Below are 21000 nucleotides of genomic sequence, written 5' to 3' on the forward strand. Positions count from 1 at the left end.
ATTAGTTCTCAGCTTAGAATTTAAGTAGGAATTTTGCTATTGTATCTATTAGCGCTTTTAAGGACCAACTCTGATCTACCTAAACGTTAGCTCCTCAAAGAAAAGTTACTTTTTAAACAATTAGGTTGGTGCAAAAGTAATTGTGTTTCTTGCAATTATTTTAGCCTTTTAAACCACAATTACTTTTGCACCAACCTAATACTATTGTATAATACTAATTTATGAATACAATAAGAAGGTATATTTCAAATCATTACAGAGGATTTCCTTTCCTACTCAAAAACCACATGGCAGTTGTAAGTTCTCACTAACAAGCTTTTGGACTTTTCTGAAATAACAGTAAAGGTATAGTCACCATAACTTATCTTCAGTGCACTTCAATTATGTATGTGGCTTTAGTTGTGGGTTAGTATGATTTATTGCAATGATGCTTTTTCAAGCCCTTTAATAGATGATGGGTATCGTGGATGCTGGCTGAGTACATCTGCCAACTAATATTTTACATTCATTCAATAGATACCTACTATGTGCCAGGCACTGTACTAATCCCCAAAATACAGCAGTCAATGAAACACAAATCCCTGTCCACAGGAAGCAGACCATCATTGAAGTCAAAAGAATAGAAAACTTAAGAGCAAGGTAAGAATAAGCAAGGTAAGAATTATTAAACTGGTATTACCAGAACCATAGAATGAGATTATATGCCTATTATTATTATAAACCTATTAGAACAGTTCCATGACAATTACTCATAACGTCATTTTGTTTTATGTGAAATTAGTGCAGTTTTACCTAGAGAATGTAAAAGAACTAAAATTCTGCCTCGTATTGAGAGAGACATCCCCAAGGGAAGTCTCAGATTTAAGATATAAGGAATTAATGTGCTTTGCCTGATTTTGCTTTTAGAAATGTTTACTTAGTTCTTTACTTTTGTAATTTACATTTGAATTACATAATATGCTTAAATATCCTATGAAGTTTTAAAAAGCATTCATCACTCTTCCCTATTTGATTAGACACCATTCTCTCTTAAATAGCATCTAGGCTTAAAAAAAAGTTTTATATAAAAGGAACTACCGCTTTCTGAATGCAATAAAGTGCTGAGTGCTGTTTAGTCAGCACTCAGTTGCCCATGAACACTGGAAGAAAACCAGAACATCTAGGCAAATGCTTCTTACCACAGGACACAGGCCCTTTAATAGCTGAATGAAAACTATGGACCTTCTTTCCAGAAAAATTTTAGTTTTCAGTTTCTTCACTCTACCACTATGAATTAAGATTGCCTTACTCTAGGCCAATCCTTGTCATACTTGTATAAAACAAGGCCAAATTAGCAAAAGTCAGAAAAAGAATAGCTATGATACTTTATTTTCAAATTTGCAGGGAGGCATCAAATGTATTTTTATTGTTGAAAAACATGAATAATCTATATGCTAGAGCTACTGTGGATCATAATGAAATAGTCAAAGTAAGACTATGTTAAAAAAATGTGGGACCACTGCTTTTATTTGAAAGCACTAAGTTATTTAATTACACTTGGGAAACGTGCAGTGCATTCTTTATACTTAACTGGGAGAAAATAAAAAAGTCAAATATTTGAAGTTCTTATTTTGACTATTAAGTATGATCTTAAATGTATTAGTGAATTTAATCCCATTAATTAATATTAATGGTAATGAGGGAAGATAAACCCTCAACATTTACCTAAGTCTGAGACTTAAGTGAAAAGTATAAATTCCCCTCATCTGAAAATAAACACACTTTCCTGTTTGAACACATTTGTTCAAACTCCTGTTTCAACATCTGTTCAATTATAATAAAACCAGTATTCAAGACATTTCAGCTTTTACCCGACTGAAGATTTAGAAACCTAAATCTTTAATTGGTTAAAATATTCATACAGAACTCTTGCTTTAATAAAATCTTATCACCTGTGCCTTCAGACTGTACAGTATCTTTCTGGCAACTCAATCTCATTTGATGAAATCATCAAATGGTGGTAGACAAGGATTACAGTCATTTGAATTACACCTTTTATAACAAGGTTGTTGTATTTTGAGTTGTAATTTGTTCAGTAGTTTTGCTTTTAGATCAAATCATTTTCATGGGTGAACTATAGGGAAACTTGAATTTGTATTGTTTTGTAGGGATTTGAGGTTGTGATATGACAGTATCTCTATAAGAAATACAGAAATCTATTTTGAGGACATGCTAAAACACATCAATAGCTTTTTATTTAAATAGAAAAATCAAAACTTTAAAGTTGTAGTTTAAAAAATCATCATTCATAGAATTAAAACATGTTACAGATTCCAAATTCTCTTGTGAAACATCACTAATATTTCTGCCAATATCGTAGGTTTATTTTAAAGATTCTACCGCTGACATCCATGTCAAGTGTTAGACATGATTGGCAATATTAACTATCATTACAATGGGACGTCTGAAAATTAAGTCTGGGCAACTCCCTGTCGCCAAAGCTGTTGTTATGTTTTCGTTCTAATATACAATAGGAGACCCAAGCAAGCAACCTGATTATTTCACATTTTCTACAGATAATGATTCTAACTTTCTACAAAGTCATGTCATATTTCACAGCAGAAAAATGACTTGGCAGAGAAGTTTAGAAACAATCCCCACCACCCCCTTTTGGGGAAGGGGATGCTTTCAACAGTGCACAGAAGATTTAGTTGAAACAGGGAGCAAGGATGGGAAAGAGCCATCCTGGTCGGTCCCACTTTCAAATTTATTAGCATGATAAAGGAAAAATAAAATGAACGGTTTGTCCTTCTAAATCCCAACTTGCAATAGGATCGCTCAAAGTTCCAAAATAAAAAAAATACCTAATACCAAAGATTATGTGCTAAAATTTACTATTTAAAAAAAAATCTCCTGCACTGAAGGAATATAGTATAAATTACATTACCAACCTTCAAAAGTTAGCATGTAAATAGTATTCTAGCTCCAAACCATTGCCTCTCTAAAGTATTCTATAGGAAATTCATAGTCAAAAACAAGAGTAGGGGCCTCAAATGCACTAATTTATAATAGTCTTAAATATTAAAAAAAGGAAAGTAACCTAACTATGTGGTAAAAAGAAGCAAAATTTCAGGGATTTAGCATCTATCTTTAAATGATCATACAATTTTTTTTAGAGCTGAGCAGTTTACATAGAAATAAATACTAGTACACACTAGAAGAGAAGGTTTAATAATTGATAAAAATGTACAAAAATATTCAAATCAGAAATGCTTTAGAATGTGTACCACGAAGTCAATACTTTTCAGTGAGTAGGGAAGGTAAAAGACTTCCTCAATGAAAAAAAGCAAGAGAAAGATCGGATTAAAAAAAAAAAGACAATTGTTAAAGGAAATGTTTAAGTCAACATTGATTTTTGTTTTAGACAAGGGTATTGCAACTATCACTTAAAGTTTGGTGGCACATTCTTTAGTAGGTCCTTAAGGCAATATATTTAAACTAATTTACAATTTGATTTGATGTTACCGTTTTAAACATCACCTCAAAATAATGCCCTCACAATAGCTTTTTTAAAATGGATTCAGGTGTTTCATAAAAAATAATGGTGGCTTTATTATAGTAGTGCTCATTGGCACCAGTATAGTTAAGGGTCTACCAGGTTTCCATTACGAACACCTATTTCTGGGTTCACCATAAAAGATCATACCGGCTTTAACGTTGGGTAGTGCACAAAAAAGCGGTTTTATCAGTCAGTTGCTGGTGCCTTTTTTGTACTACTAGATATCTAAAAAGTTTTCTCATATCTTCAAAATCCAACTTTATAAAGTAAATCAAATCACCTCATGACTTAAGACTTTAGAACAAAGTAGAGACATCTGCAGTTATCAGTAAATTGCCACCTTTAATCCATTCTGCAGTGCCCTATGAAAGGGTCACAGAAAGACAGTTATGACTATGAAAATATGATTCTTGATACAGAATCGAAAGTTATTTTCAATTTCCTTTGCTTTTATAAAGTCCACAATAACAATACTTAAATGCACTTTTTTTTCCTGTGTATAATTAAAACCCAGTGTTACTTCAATTGAACTTTAAAATAGAGTCCCTGGTCAGAATTAGACTTTAAATCATACTGTAAACATATATTTGGTATAATTTATTGATCATCATCCAGTTGCTCCAAAAGGGTCCTTCTGCGCTTTTCCAATTCCCCTTCACTCAGTTCACTGCCAGAAGTATCCCAATTACCCTGAAAAGACATTAAATATAATTACATTTACATTAGTACTCAAAAGGGTAAGTAGTAATGAACTTTTGAAATAAAGAATCCAAAATGTACATGGATTCTCTTTCACAGAAACAGACACATCACAGGGTTTAAATGACTGATCTCTTTCCCAAAACCCTGTCAATGGGTAGGCAAAAGTAGGAGAAATCCTTAACTTAGAATGAGACTTGTGTATGGTGCTTTTAGTTAGTTAACATTAAGATGTTAATCAGGCATGACAGTACACACTAGTTTCTTTTTCTTCCTCTTATACAACGGAATATGAAACATCTTATTTCCATTTAATGGAAGCTGGGTTCATTTCCTAAGCACTGCACTCTTGCTATTCTGCAGATTCTAGACTGTCTTCTAAGTGTTTTATTTTACAAAAAAAGTATGCTTTAAGCATACAACTGTGCCAAGATAAACATTCGAGATTTATGAGCATGTCAAGACCTTGGCTGAAGAAACCATTAAAAAAAAAAAAAAAACCACAAAAAAAAACCACCTTTGAAAAGTGAAATTCACCTATCTTCCTTCCCTTCAGGGATTTCCTTTACCTATTGTAAGGAAGGAACTGTTAAGCTGCTAATAGGCATTGAGGAAAATACTAATTTTTCACCAAGGAAGTCCATCAGACTCACCAGTGCAGCATTTAAAAAACCCTCCACCCGATAGCAACTGAATCAGAATATCCAAAGGGAGGGCCAGGGCTTACCTACATAGTTTAAACTCTCCACTGGTGTTTCAGAGGCATTACCCTTGCTAAGCCCACAGCACTTGCGGAAGGAATGGCTAGGTTAAGAAGGCTTGTGTAATTGATTGTGTTCATATACACACGCATACACATGCACATGGGAAAATAAGGCTTAACTTAGGCTTATAGCCCTTTTCTGTCCATTTGCCCTCACTTCCCTCCAATGATTATTTCTAAAAGTTACTGGATACCTTTTGAAACTGAATTTAATAACAGTGACAACTGTGAACATCTGGACAGAGAACCCTGATTTGAGTCTTAAATTTTATATTCCTTAAATAGTTAGGTAGAAAATGTCCAGTGGACTTCTCACAAGCACAAAGCAAAAGACCATATCCTTTCTTAGTGAGTTAAAATAATAGTTATGGAATGCTGTTATTTCTTCAACGCAAAATTTTGGACATTCAAATCGGGTCATTTATGACCATATATACCAAAAAGCTATTTTGTACGAAAGGTAGTTAACTGAATTTTCATCGTTTTCTCTAATGGTAGCAGACCTAAACAAGCTCTAAACACCATCATAGATTTAACCAGAGTATCCATTTTTGTATTTTGAAAATACAGGTGTGAAAGAATTCTAAGTACTTACAGAATCCTTTCCAGTCTTTTTCTTAGGTGATTTGTGTTTCGATTCCGATCTTTGTCTAGTTCTGTCTTTTTCGCTTTCCCGGTCTTTTTCTTTTTTATCCTTTTCTCGCTCAGCATCTGACTCTGGAGAATCCTGTGTAAATAGAAAATGTTAGAATTTCACAGAGACATCATTCTATTTTTAAAAATCCCTATATAGATAATATTTAAGAAAATCCATGTGTAACAGAGTATATGTTCCCAGAGTGGTGAAATTTAAATTGTTAAGATCAAGCATTCTATAATTCCAAGATTCATGGAGAGTGATTTTTTTCTTTGGGAAGAATGACATTCTAATAGGGTAATATACACCACTAAAAGAGTTTCACTAAATTAGGGATGAAGGTACACTTAAGATAGGATTATATCTATTACGTAAATGCACACAGGTATTACATTTTCTACCAATCCAATAAAATATTGGCTTATTTATTTAGGTATGTATATAGACTGTTGTGATTAACTTAATCACATACTAGATCGACAGCTGTATAATAAAATTATTTCCTCAAAATTGCTGAGAAGCAGGAATTACTTAAAATGTAATGTCAGTACCTAAATAAGCAGTCCTTCATTAGAGATGCACAAATTCAATTGAGCAGCAAAAAAAAAACCTCATTCAACAGATTTGTGGTTAACACCCAGGCTCTTACGCTGTGAGAAAGCTCAAGAGTAGAGGAAGGAGTTAAGCATTTAAACTTGGGGTTCTCAACAACAGCTGTAATACATACATAAAACACACACAGTTGCATTTTTCTCTAAGATCACTTTAAAAAAACCAGTGTGGAAAGCTTAACAATAATGGTGTGTGTATATACATATATTTTGTTTTTTCAAAGCTCACCAAAAAGATATTAATGGAAGATTTAAGACACAGATCAATTATCAAGCTCTTGAGTTTACGTGCCCACCTAAACTGTATCGGAATATGTGTATGTACACACACACACATATACATATATGACTGGACAGAGAAAGGTTCTACCTCCACAAGGAAGTTAAGGACAAAAGCCTAGTGTAAACAGTAAAGGCTTGCTTACAGATTTATGTCTCCTCTTCTTGCTTTTCTTCTTATGTTTTTTTGATTTCTTGTAACTTCTCTCTAAACAGCATGAAAAGGAGAAAGTGTCAGAATTTGAGAACATTCAAGTGTCAATAACTGTACTCGAGTTAAAAGATATGCTTACCAGATTCAGCACTAGAAGAATGTTCTGAAGCAGAACGAGACTCTGATCGCTGTCTTTTTTTCTTTGAATGGCTGTCGTCATCATCTGAATCTGATCCCTAAACAACACAATTAATTTCATTCATAATGAGGCTAACAAATATTTCAGTACACTTATGGTGCCATCTAATAAACTTCCTTACCGATCGAGAGCGGGAACGTTTCCTGTGATGTTTTTTAGATTTTTTAGAATGTTTCTTGTTCTTTGAATGATGATGCTGACATTCATGCTACAGGGGCAAAACAAAAAGAAAATTTCAAAGTTTACATTTACTTTAGACAGTAGTAGATCATAAAGAATTCTAAAAAGCTATACAAATAAGTTCTTAAACTCCATTTTGCATATTTAGGATGTACCCCCTTGAAACTGCACAAACTATTACATTTGCTTAAAATGTTCTTTTTACATTTTAAGGCTGGTCTCAAAACAAATACAAAATTGAGGACTCTTTTCACAGGAGCATTCCCTCCCTAGTCAAACTTAAAACATCCATCCACAGGCAATCTAACCCCGCATAAAATCAAGAAAAGAAATATCTGTGGACTTGAACCCTTTTATTAAAACTATCAGGCTACTAGGTAAGGGAGAATGCTGCCGTAAAAGCTCCTTGCCGCACATATCTATGGCTTTGAAAATGAATTCAGCTTCAGTTTACAAGTGGAAATGGAAAATCTGACTCAGAAGTGATTCTAATTTTTTTCTGTATGTCACTGAATGCTGCCTCTTCTTCCTTTTCTACCTCAAGGCCAGATTATTGGCGTACAAAAACCTATTCTAATGCGTTCAGCCCTTCCCTGTGCAACCATCTCCATTTATGACTTCACCACTTTACCTCCAGCACAGACCATGAAAGAATGTTGTTAGAGATTCTTAAATCAAGGAAAAAATGTTAAGACACTACTCAGAGTACACCTCAAAATTAAATGTACATGCTAACGCTTGAAAACCTGTACAAATGATGACTCTGATGCAGATTTCTGCTGACAGGGTCTGAGATCTGCATTTCTAACAAGCTCCCAGGTGATACAGAGGTTGCTAGTCTGAACACACTTTGAGTAGAAAAGATTTAGAGGACTACAGGACTAAATCTAGAGGCAGCTGGGAAGTAAATACAGGGTATATGTGACTATATTAACAGAGCAAACTGCTGTCAACACTGATACTCAAGAACAATAAATAAAATGAAATAAGTTGATTAAGTGACCTATGCCCAATGACCATGCAACTTTGTAATAATAAATAAGTGCCAGCTTTCAGCTTGTTTGTAAAGTATTAGTTTGTATATAACAGGAAGCATAGCATGTTTGTTAAAAACATTGACCCTATAGACCAAACTTTTTTCAACGTTTTTCACCAAGGGCCATATGCGGTAAAATACACAAACAGCCGGGCCACTCACTCAAGGTGAAATATGTATTGCCTCACCTGGTTTACTGAAGTAAACTAAATATATTTTTGGAATTTGTTGCGGGCCAATTAACAATGGATCATGGGCCACAGTTGGCCCGCGGGCCGCAGTTTGGACACCCTGCTATAGTCAAACAGCTTGGCTTGGAACCCCAGAGACATTATTTTTCTCTGCCTCAGCTTACTCATCTGTAACTTCACGGGGTTGTTGTGAGAATTAAGTTCATATATGTAATATTTATCTAACAATTAGAGCAGTACCTCACCCACATAGGCACCAAATATTATTCAATAATTATTCAATTACTGGTCCATTTAGCATATTTATTACATACAAGTGCCTACCTTAAATCTTTATCAAAATACCCTTATTCAGCTAACGGAGTAACTTGGAATTTTATCACTACCTATTCCAACAAAAAAGTACTAATTTCATTTTTTTCAGAACCTCGCTGAGTTTTCAACACATCTAATGCAGTATAATATTTGAAACATGCTTAAAAGCTGTTTTTTATCTGCTTTACAGAATTGTAAGTTTTCTTTTAGGTTTACTACCGTGTTCCCCCAAAAATAAGACCGGTCTTATATTAATTTCTGCTCCATAAGACACATTAGGGCTTATGTTTAGGGAATGTCATCCTGAAAAATCATGCTAGGGCTTGTTTTCCACTTAGGTCTGATTTTCGGGGGCAACATGGTAGTCAATCCATGTGGTTGTTGAATTCCTAAAATACTGTTAAAATATGAATAGTCTCTGTGGGGACAGAGCCCCAGAGAGCATTTTCCAAGCTCTCAGCCTCACATGGAAAGGTGCTAGCTTGGGTAGTAGATTCCATCAGCTGTGACTATTTGGCCATCGGCTGTTGCCTGTTAGCCATTAGCCGCTGATATAACTGCTGTGGCTGAGCTAGCAAGCACGGAGTGTGGATTGCGGATTCTGTGGCTCCTGCTCCCTGTGTCTCCAACCCAGCCATCAGTGAGAGTATAGTGATATGACTCCCCTACCTAAGGCTCCGTGGGTGTTCCTTTTTGGCCTCACCATGTCCTGCGTTCTTATGTGGGGAGAGGGATCAGAGACCCCGCATGACACCCTGCATGACAGTCTCCATATACAAATCTTTATATTCCCACACAAGCTTTCAATTGAAAGTAGTTTCTATAGAAAACATTCCCTAACCATCACAGGCAACTACATTTGTATAAAAGCACTAATTTAAGAAACATAGTTTTTCATTCTGAATTCCTTAATTTTTGTTTATATTTTTATATATTTTTGCATTTCAATCAGTTATGAGAATATTTAAATTACCTCAAGCACATGCATAAAATCTTTAAATATTCGTTTTCTTTCAGACTCTAGAGTTATGTCCTCAAATGCTGGCTCTTTTACAAATCTCTCTCGAATCTGAAAAATACAGATATGGAATAAATATATTAATACCAACATGACTAGAAGGAAATATAACACAAGTGAAAACGGTGACAGCCCAGTCCCCTCCAAGTCTACTATATTATTTCCTTTTCTCTAAAGTCTATGCCATTTTTAACAAATATTCCTAAATGCAGAGCCACAGTTGGCTTTATACTTTTAATATACCCTCAATATATTTAATATACTCTACAAATAACTTCAGCTTCTTTTTGTGGCTATAAACTAAAAAGGAATTAAAAGTATTTTTATCTTCAGTTGTAAAGGTAACAGTTCATTATGAAAAATTTACAAATATACATACATCTTCCCAGACAGCATCCAATTCTATTGGAGGAGTAGCTTGTTTCAACATACTCTTAAATGCAGATTCTTTTCGTTTCATCTTCCGAGCCTCCTCTTTTTCTCTTTCACGTTCACGGGCTTCTGCCTTTTCTAGTAACTTTTAGAAATCATATTCAATCAGTTACAATAGTGCAATTATAATTTTGTTAATCGAAATAATTATTCTTAAGTTTTCTCCCATCATTTATAAGTTAAGGGCCAATTTATAACACCAGTTAATTTAAACAAAGAAAGCTTAGCATCAGCCCATCACCTAAATACATTACTTTCTTTAACATAACCCTGAAAGACTACTACTTTATGAAATCCTACCCATATTCCCTTATTTCAGTAGCCTACTTTTGGCTGAATACATTAAAAACCGTACTGTTAAATGAGTTGTTTGTAATAGTAAAGACGGTAACTTACACTATTAAAAGCCAACTTAATATTTCCAGCATCTAATGTGGTTGATCTTTTAGTTGAACTGATTATTGCCACGAAGTCTTCAAAAGTAGTATTTACTTCAACTACAAATCCTTTATCCTAAAACACAGAAACCTTGTTAATAACAAATATCAAAAGAATACGGTATCAATTTTTAAAATATGCCACAGGTTAACAGTTAATAGCATACTATTTACCTTTAGGATGTCTTTTATTATCTTCTTCTCATCATGATAACGTGCTTTAAGATCCTCAACATAAAACTTGAAAAGGTCAAGTGCAGTTGATCCTAATGAAAAAACTAAAGAAGTCAAAAGCTAGCTCTAACCAAAGAGCTGCAATTATTATTTTTTGTTTTATAAAACAAAATAAAGCACACTCCCCACCCCCATTTCCCAATACAACGACCTTCCCCTCTGGCCCACTCCAACTACTATCATAACTATAAGTTAGGAAAGAAGAGAATCTCACCCGGCTGACCAAGCATATTAGTGAATCTAATGTCAGAGCTAATTGTTGGATACAATTCCATCCAAGATGACATAGAATGCAGCTGTCCATGTTCGTGCAGTTCATCTAAAAATATCTGGAAAAAAGTTTTTTAAAACCAACAAAAATCCCAAACCCATTGTATTGAAGTCATCTTTAAGGACATTAGAAAAAAAATATCAGTGTAACATGAAAACACAGGTTAAAAACATAGCAATATTTAAAACTACTCTACCAATGTTATCCCAAATATGTTTAAATGCAAAGAATACTTGGCTCTTTGATGAAAGTAAAATCTGCTTTTAGGCAAAAAATTATTTTGTACTTTAGAGAAAAGGGCCTTTGCAAAGCTATATTATCTTTCCAGGTTTCAGTTTACTATGGCCCAAAATTCTGCTCCTAAAATTCCTATACCTGCACTGTCCAATATGGTAACCTCTAGTCAAATGTAGCTGCTAAGTATATGAAACGTGGCTAGTCTGAACTGAGATATCCCATCAGTATACAACACACAATGATTTTGAAAATTTATTACTTAAAAAAAAGCGCCAATTTTTAAAAATACTGATTGCATGTTAAATATTTTGTATATACTGGGTGAAATAAAAGATTACTAAAATTCATAAAAATTAGTTAAGAAATTAAAATCAGTTAAGAAATTAAAATCATGTATGTGGCATACACATTTTTATTGGATAGCACTGCCCTGAATAACACCAGACATCTATTACTCCTATTCCAACAGTAAACATGTCCATACAGTCTTATATTTCCAAAATTCTCATTTCAAACTTAGTATCTACCTGTTTGTTTCTACTGTTCAACATAAATGGAACACTATCTTAACCCAACCCTGTTGTGTGATCAATTTCTTCACTTGCTCCCTTCTTTGAGTCCCTAAAATAGCTTAGAAACCATCTTCAGTGATATTGTCTAGGATCCCAGAATCTGCTTCCCTCACCACACCTGCGTAGCTTGTGTTTTTGTTTCACTTCCAGGTGGCTAAGATAAAGCCATGGAATTTTGATACAGAGTCCATTTCAATAGTGAATAGAAGTGAAAATTAGAATTACCTGAGAATTTTTTTTACATATAGATTGAAATTCAGATATTTATAATTTTACTTTTTAAAGATCAATGGATGACTGATGTGAATTCAGGTTTGAAAACCATTATGCTAAAATTGTATAGTTCATACTCTTTCTATTTACTAAGCCCATCTTGGAGGCGTGCAGGAGACTAGTCTCTTAGGTTATGGAAAACAAGTTGCTTCAAACAAAGCTGAGCCTAGTATTTCTCCTTCTCTTAGAGGAGAGGTTCTCAACCTTGGCACTCAATGCTTGCAGAGACAATTTAATATCCTGCCCCCATCTCCTTCCTTCTTTTTGTCTCCTTATATGTTCTTCACAACATAACTATTCATAGATACACTTGAATTCCAAACCTTCTAAGATCTATCATTCAATTCTTTATTCTCTCTTGACTGATAGCTCTTACTCAAGAAAAGCCATCGTCTTAAACTTGAGCTTTTCTCTTATTATCAAAATACTAGAGAAAGCTTTAATTTTACCTCTATTTACCCTTAAATTATTTGGAAACCCCTACTATGCCAACAGTCACTAAATACCTTAAATATTACACATAACACTATTCTTCCAGTCTTATTTCATATTCTGAACATTCGCTACTGTGGGTGGGCTCCGCTATCTCAGCAGTTTCTCAAAAAATCATCTGAAAGACTGGTAAAAACCACAGATTATTGGGCCCCACCCCCAGATTTTTATTCAGTAGGTCTCATGTGGGGTTTGAGAATCTCCATTTCTGTAACTTCCCAGGTAATACTGATACTATACATTTGAGTGCCATGCTTTGAGGACCACGGCTCTATCCTAAATAAATTCCATCTTGGCTTCTGAGACAGTACACATTCCCTTGTTCTCGATTAAAGCCCATGATCAATCTTTTCTACTCTTGATATAAATTCAAATGCCAGTTTCAAGATAAAAAAGAACAACAACAACAAAAAAACTCATCCATTCCTTATCACAGATGTGACAAACAATTATTATTACATGATTGGCAAATGAGTATTCAATAAAATGACAGCTATCAACATAGCCATTATTACTAAGAACATTCCATTCATGATTTTTTATTTTAAATGTCAATTTTCTAATTCATTTCACTGACATTCTAAATATATCCTGACAGGTAATGTAGTAACACAGGAAAATTACCAAACTGAATAGCTAAAGCAAAATCAATATAACATGCTAACACCAGTTCTATCAACAGTAATCAGAATCCATGCCAGATACGTACCAATTTGTTTAGGTTTAGCTAGAAGACTCACGTGGCCTTTACATTAGGATTTCTCCTATGCGTTCTCCAGTCCTAGTCTATTCTATTTTCTGTGACCCAGATTTCTGTATATTCTATTTTCTGTGATCCAGGTTTCCTTATTTTTATTATTATTTTACCACACAGGTTTCCTTATTTTAAATCATTCCAAAACCTTTATAAGAGATGTTAAAGCTCAATGGTTGCAGAAGAATATTAACTGACCTCTTAAAAATCTGTTCTCCTCTTCTTCCTAGGCACATGACTGCTTAGTTAAAATCTAGGTTTTCTACCCTCCTTTGTAGCTACTTAGGCCATGTGACTAAATTCTCAGCAACTGAGTATTAAGGAAGCAAGTAGAACTTCTATATCACTGGACTGAAAAAGAACTGCCCTTTTAACTTCTTCCAAACTGAAATGTGATCATGGGAACAATATACTCCTACATCATGCAAGGCTAACGGCCTAGGGCAACTCTCAAAGTATGGGCCATGCATCACCATCACCTGGAAACTTATTAGAAATGCAAACTCTCAAAACCCACTCCACACCTACTGAATCAAATTCTGGTGGTGAGACTCAAGATCTGTGGTTTTAACAACTCTCTGAGTGATTCTTTGGGAAACCATTAAGATAAAGGAAACCCTCAAAAGTATTAAATGTTAAGTTTTTATGGAATGAGGACTGAAATAATGCTACTAACTGTGACGTTTAAGATGGTTAGTAACCTTTGGCATGGTGGTCTGAGTTTTTTTTTAAAAGCCTGCTAGTTGGTTTTGATGCCCACTAAGTTCTGAGAAGCACCACCTTGTGGTATGGCAATATGCCCTACCCTAAACCAAACAACCGCTATTTCAAATAATAAACTTCTTTAACCACTGTAACTTACAGTGCTTAATGGAAGAGACCCTGTAATTAAGACTGCAGATTCAAATTCTGGCTCCACTATTCAGTAGTTGAATTTGAGGAAGTCACTTCCCTTCTCCCAGACCATTTTCTTATCTGTATAAATGGACATTAAAATAGTACCTACTCTTAAAATACAAGGTTGTAATAAAAACTAAGAGATTTAAATTTAAAATGTATAAGCAGTAAGCAACCAATGCTAACTGCTATAATCATCATCACTAAAATGGGCAATCTGGTGAAACATAAAATGCAAAAATTCACTGGTCCATGATATTCTCCATTACTGAGAGAATAAAGGCATTTTCAACTGGGAGTTGAAAATGAGACACTAGCCTATATAAAGGGTATGTAATTTCAGCTATGGATATAGCGTTTTAGAATCATGGCCTATCCCCCAAACTATACCACAATGTTCCCTACGATTCTCTAGAGCCTGAAAACCAACTAGTACTAATGACTTATCACACACATTTTGTTTTCAGTCTTCCCTCATCCTGTTCCTCTTTTCCAAGTAAAACTTTATCAGTGGGCATCTTAAATAGCAAATGTGCTACAGCATTCTATGTTCCCCTAGACCAAAATGCTGCTGTCTTTAAGTTCTGTAATTAGTTATGAATCTACTTAAGAGTTAAAGGTGTGTGAATACACCATAAAACCTAAGTTAGTGATCTGTGATCAGATGTCTCAAAATTATTTACAGTATTGTTCAAGCTCATTAAACATATAAAATTAAGTTAGAAAAGAGATTATTACCTGAAAAGATTCTCTATTTTTACGCTGTCGTCTCCTTTCTCTCAGCAAACTCTTCTGTTTTTCTTCTTCTTCTTCCTTTTCTAAAGCCCGAATGTGTTCTTCAAAGCAAATTAATGCATCTTCTTTATCCATGTCTAGTTTTTTTCAGTTAAAAAAAAATTAAAATGTCAACTATTAGTAAGGAAAGCAGTTTAATTATGTGCATTAACTCCCTATAAATTTCAAATTCACCTTTCCAAAATACTTGTATTTAAACTTAAATATAACTTGTAATCATCTAACTAGGGAACATTTAAGGAAAATTCCAAAAAGATCTCATTAAAAGATACCCTGCATCATAGGATGAAACAAAGACCATACACACGACACAACTAATGAAAATAAAATTATTACGATAAAATTCGTCAGAATATCAGAATCACCCAAGGAGTTTTCAAAGTATAGAATTCTAGGTTCTATCTCAAACTTCCTGAAGCATGGTATGCATAGGAGTAACCAAGAAAGCTGTAATTTAAAAAGCAACTAAGTAGGTCAAAAAGACAAACTTGGGGAAGCTTAATCTAAAATAATGCTAATACATTTTGTTTGTTTTTTTTTTGCAAATCTTTAAAGTCATTACCTCAAGAAGACAGGGTGAGTAAAATGTGGTAATTAATTTGGTTCTTAGCAAGTCACATTTAATGGCAAAGAGTTTTAACTGACCTATGAAAAACATATTTCAAGGAATATCTGATAAAGTTAACTTCAGATTTCTCTAAGAATATTTTTATTCTGAATCACAAAAGTCAATTAGAAAGAAATATCCTATTTAGAAACAAACAAAACACTTATCTACAAATGGACAAACAACTGTAAAATTCAGTTAGCGGTCTCATAAAAAAAGTGAGAATTCTTTGCTGCTGGACTCTTTAAAACTATTTCTGCCATTTAGTTATTAAGCTTACTCTGTAATTCCTCATCCTCTGCAAAAGTTGGATTATCCATCAGATACTGCTGGGCTTCGGACCAAGTGGTGGAGTATGTTACATTAGCCATGTTGTCAAGTATGTTTTTTAAGGCTTCCCAATTTCTCTTTCGCAACTGCTTTGCTTGCTCCTAAAACAGAAGTATGAATATGTGTTTTGAAGTTCAGAGAGAGTATTTTTGAACTGCAATTAATTAAGGTTTCTTTACATTCTAACTGATGACCAAATTTCAAATGTTACCCATTTACTCTAAATATTAATGTTATTTACTTTTCCAGTGCTGTTGCCTAAATGCTTGGCTTGGTACTTACACATTCAACTTTTTTACCTCTTTTCTAAAGCTGCAATCTTGAAAACACGTTTCTCCCTTTTCCCCACAATAAATGTCTCTTCCTACAACTATATATTAGAGAGACGGTGTAAAACTAAAGTTACTGCAGACAAATCACACAATGAATAAGTGCTAAGGTCTTCAACCACTTCCAGCTACGTTAAAATTTTTGTTAGTAATAAATTTCTGTAAGTCTCTCAAAACCTGGCTAATATACAACTTGGTGCATAATAAAAGTCATGAGCAAAAAAGGAGTTATAAAACACTATCCTACAAGTACAGTTTAGTGGAAACCATTACATTTCTGGCCTTCTTATAAAAGAATCACAAATAAATCCATTATAAGCAAAAATACTGAATATTTTCTAAACTAATAAGCTAAAAAGAAAAATTACCTAATCTTTCAAAGTAGGCATAAGATCGCCAATTAATGACAATTCAAGTATAGATAAATCTGTACCTACTATGCCCACATCAGTACTTACTATTATAGGAGGTATCTATTTTTAAACCTACCTTCTAATAAACATCTGCTGTATCACATAAAAACTGGATAACTAACAAAAATGGACATGTTATAAAGTAACTCCAAATCAGAATGAAGAAACATTTTATCTATAAACACCAATAACTAAGAGTGAATAAATACCTTTTCTTTTTTTGAAAGAAAGAATAAAACATCTTCATAGATTTCAAGACGATCACGTTCTGATATTGCATTCCAGACTTCCAACTCTCCAAACATTTGCTCAGCTTTTCTATTTGTTAAAAAAAAATTAGATGTTACTCTATATTGGCTAATAAAAATTTTAAACCATTTTAATTTTATACTAAATTTAAAATCATCAAGTAAACACTCTTTTCCACTCTAAGTTCACGACTATGTCACAAAGGAAAACTTTTGAATTAAGTAAAAGAACAAAACAGTGTAAGCCTCCATTTCTCCTTACAGAGGGGTTCACTCCAATTGAGCAATGTTTTGTAGTCAAGACTATCTCTATTTTTTAGAGTTGCTACAGAGACTACCAAACTGCCCATGGAACTAAATTATAGGACTTCAAAAGGCTGTCAGAATATTTAAAGAAATAGAAGAATATTTAAAGAAATGACGTCTTTCACTAAAGCTTTTCTGGAAGAGTGAGGAAAATAAGGAAGCACATAGGAAAAGTGAACTAAATAGCTTACTGTATAAATATTAACATTGAATTACCCACCACTTTAAACAGTAATGCATTCTAAAATCAAGAATGATATACAAATGCCAGTTTTCAAAATGTTGTATTAATGAAAATAGCCTGCTTCTAACTACAAATAGAAAAAATTTCAATTCTTATGTTAAATAGAAAGGAGTCAAGCTTTATTTTTTGTGTGTATTAGTTTCAGGTCAGGTATATAAAACGACACAACTATTAGACATTACACCCCTCACAAAGTGATAACCCCCCCCTCCAAGTCTACTACCCCTCTGACATCATATACAGCTGTTACAATATCACTGACTATACTCCCTATGCTGTACTTTACATCCTTTGACTGTATGTGTGTGTGTGTATGTATGTATAGTTGACATTCAACAGTATTCTACATCAGCTTCAGGTGTACAGTGCAGTGGTCAGGCATCTACACAATCTACGAAGTGATCCCCCAATAAATCCAGTACCGCTCTGGCACCCTACATGATCTATACATTACTGATTATATTCCCCATACTGTACATCACATCCCTGTGACTATATTGTGACTACCAATTTGTACTTTCTAATCCTTCACCTTCTTCCCCATTCCCCAACCCACCTCCCATCTAGCAACCATCCGTTTTTCTCTCTGTATGTCTGTGTCTATTTGTTTTGTTTGCTTGTTTATTCTGTTCTTTAGATTCCACATATAAATGAGAACATATGGTATGTCTTTCTCGGTCTGACTTATTTCATTTAGCATAATGTTCTCTAGGTCCATCCATGTTGTTGCAAATGGTAAGATGTCATTCTTTTTCACAGCAGTGTAATACTCCATTGTATAAATGTACCACAATTTCTTTATAGAATCATCTATTGATTGGCTGCACCAATCTCCAATCCCACCAACAGTGCACAAGGGTTCCCTTTTCTCCACATCCTCGCCAACACTTACTTGTTTGTTGTATTACTGATGACAAGTTTTGATTATTAAATTAATTCTTTCTCTTTTTATTCCAGTCCCTAATTAATAACTCAATGAGTCTATAAGTTAGGTAAATTCCACATTTCACTACTGATTTATCATGTATGCACCTAATGAAACTGCCATGTTCACAATCACCTATTTTTATTTAATGAGCATCTACTTTGGATTAGTTACCGCACTTGGCAAAATGTCTGACAAACAGTGCAGTAAATATACACAATGAATCACTAAAAATCTTACTTGTATCTGGTTGTGGAAGTCATTTTCTCATGATTTTCAAGAAAACGCTGAAAGGATTCTTTAGCCTCTTTGTATTTTGATCTTGCTTCTTCTTTTTCTTCTTTCTCTGTCTGGACTTTATAAGCATTAAAAGCCTGCTTTTTTTCACTCAACTTTGCTAAAGCACTAAATAATAGAAAAAAAACACGTAAGGTTAAATGAAGGCAGGATGATCAAATGTTAGTGCTTTGGAAAAGAAAACCATGATTTCATTCACAAATTAAGATAATTTAAGTAAGATATTAAAGAAATGATTATAGACAATAACACCTACTTTAAAAATAATTCTAATTTCATCTGTAGCAGGGTACTCAAATTGTATGACAATCCTTTTGGCTTTTGTCTGGTTCATATCAGACATAAAACAACTCTATTCTTGTTATCCAAAATAACAGAAGACAATGGAAGTGAGAAGTTATACTATTTTACACAATTCTGAATTTGCTAGGATTGCTATGTTCAAAGTGAAAAGTAAATAAAAAATCAAAGCGTTACCTGTATCGTGGATCGTTAATGATCATTTTCATTGCTTGCTCCCAGGAAGCATTAGATGGTACCCGCTGTAAACCATTTAAATAAATATTAAAATTTCACAGAAATACAGTGAAAGTCATACAACAAGGGAACAAAATACTCACTGCAAACATCACGCACTTCCCTTTGCAGGAGTTTAAAAAAAGTTCTAAAAAAAATTTCTTATCGAAGCAAAGCAAATCTGGATAATATACCTATAGACTAAAAAGAAAACTAAAACTGAATTTTAAACAGTGTGAATACTTTTTAAGACTAGTGATTAAAAGAAACAGTTTTTATGAATAAAAACGCTTATATCAAATACTGCGTAATACCTTTGTACATAACAGTTTTTCTAAGTCAGTTTCATACAAATGTTCTTCAAAACAAAGAACAAATTTACTTCCTTTCAAATTTGAAAAAAGTTTTTTTTTCAAATATGTATTTGCAGTTACAACAGTTTATGAAATTCGTACTTTCAATAAAGGCCTCAGAGTAATGACTGCACTAAAGAATAACCCCACTTATTAGAAAATTACTACATGTTATATAAAAATCTGTAATAGAAATACCTTTTCTTTCAATAATTCTTTAAATGCTTGCTTTGCCTCCTCTTTTGTATTCCAAGTATACGTTTTTTTTGCTGGTTGGCTTTCCTCCTCTTCTTTTTTGGGAGTAAAACTAGAGAAATTTAAACATCCTATTTATTATTTAAATAAACATTTGCATCACTTAGAAAAATTTAAGCATGTGATGAAATTTGACAATTTTAGAAGTCTCCTATATGATCCTTTCACATTTTACCTAAACATAGATAAACACATTATTGTGGAAAAACTATAGTATTAAAAGATGTACAAGAATGTTATTCCAAAAAGTCTAAATGTCTACGACTAGAAACACTTCAAATTTATGTAAATGTAAATAATAAATATTCTATCATTCAACATGATGTGTTACATGTATTTCTATCGATGTGGAAGGTGTCTTATATATATATGCGTGGATTTTAAAAGCATAGAAAAAGAGCAAAATATAAATGTTAATAATTACTCTTTTATGTCTTCAAATATACAATAGTTTTTTTTAACTTCTACACATCAGAAAAATTATAAAGCTAATTTCACTTTGAGTAATGTATACAAGAAAAAGATTTATAAAAAAGGGTAGTAAATGAAAGCAATGTGCTTAAATATTAAGATGGATGATCATGTTTAAATTGTCACATCATGGTTAACTTTTTTATATATGTGGACATCATTCAAGTCAAGAAGCATAGCCAAGGTTACTTTTAATAGCTGCATAAAGCATAATAGCTATGTGAAATATTACTAGATTATAGGGTACGCAAATACTTGCAAAATGTACAACTGAGACATGCAGCTACTTTGCTTAAATCAAAAATTGTACCAATTTAATCTACTTGTTTCCTACATCCTGTTGTTAATTTTTTTTTGTCTACTTAATTTTTGTTTGTTTGTTCAATATCAAACGACAGCATACTTCCTTGCAGTGCTGTGCCTTAAGCCATATTTGAGACTGAGGCAAAGACACAAAATAATACCGATCTTGTCTTTATTTAAAATTTTGGTATTTTATTTAATCATAGACCTTTTGTATTGATTTTGTTTTCAAATATTACACCACAGTATGATATATCTTGATTACTGAAGTTTTTGGCACCTTTAAATTTGTGCCTCACCATATCCCTAGCTCTGCCTCCTAAAACTTCTGTGGATTAGTTTTACGACAGTTTGACAGCATGACCTTAAAAGTGATTTACTAAAGACTT

The 21000-nt window shown here is 33.4% G+C and overlaps 1 protein-coding gene across 8 annotated transcripts in view; it reads right to left on the reverse strand.

Moving 5' to 3' along the window:
• Positions 1-436: 436 nt before the first annotated feature.
• PRPF40A (pre-mRNA processing factor 40 homolog A) overlaps positions 437-21000 on the reverse strand; it is a gene marked incomplete at its 5' end in the record, with an annotated part of 54919 nt that continues 34355 nt past the window's right edge. For 4 of the 8 annotated variants that reach the window (XM_081051481.1, XM_081051479.1, XM_081051477.1 and 1 more), the window contains 16 exons: positions 437-4228; positions 5596-5727; positions 6674-6735; positions 6821-6917; positions 7002-7088; positions 9576-9671; positions 10000-10137; positions 10449-10565; positions 10664-10755; positions 10938-11052; positions 14958-15091; positions 15902-16052; positions 16903-17011; positions 18657-18821; positions 19191-19255; positions 19781-19889. In XM_081051481.1, the coding sequence (XP_080907607.1) occupies positions 4136-4228; positions 5596-5727; positions 6674-6735; positions 6821-6917; positions 7002-7088; positions 9576-9671; positions 10000-10137; positions 10449-10565; positions 10664-10755; positions 10938-11052; positions 14958-15091; positions 15902-16052; positions 16903-17011; positions 18657-18821; positions 19191-19255; positions 19781-19889 (1762 nt within the window). In that variant the 3' untranslated portion in view covers positions 437-4135. Of the gene's footprint in view, positions 4229-5595; positions 5728-6673; positions 6736-6820; positions 6918-7001; positions 7089-9575; positions 9672-9999; positions 10138-10448; positions 10566-10663; positions 10768-10937; positions 11053-14957; positions 15092-15901; positions 16053-16902; positions 17012-18656; positions 18822-19190; positions 19256-19780; positions 19890-21000 lie in introns of all 8 variants that reach the window. The other 4 variants (XM_081051480.1, XM_081051478.1, XM_081051476.1 and 1 more) reach the window with 1 other exon arrangement.

The sequence above is a fragment of the Rhinolophus hipposideros genome (genome assembly GCF_964194185.1).
Source record: "Rhinolophus hipposideros genome assembly, chromosome: 6".
In the NCBI taxonomy this organism is placed as follows: domain Eukaryota; kingdom Metazoa; phylum Chordata; class Mammalia; order Chiroptera; family Rhinolophidae; genus Rhinolophus; species Rhinolophus hipposideros.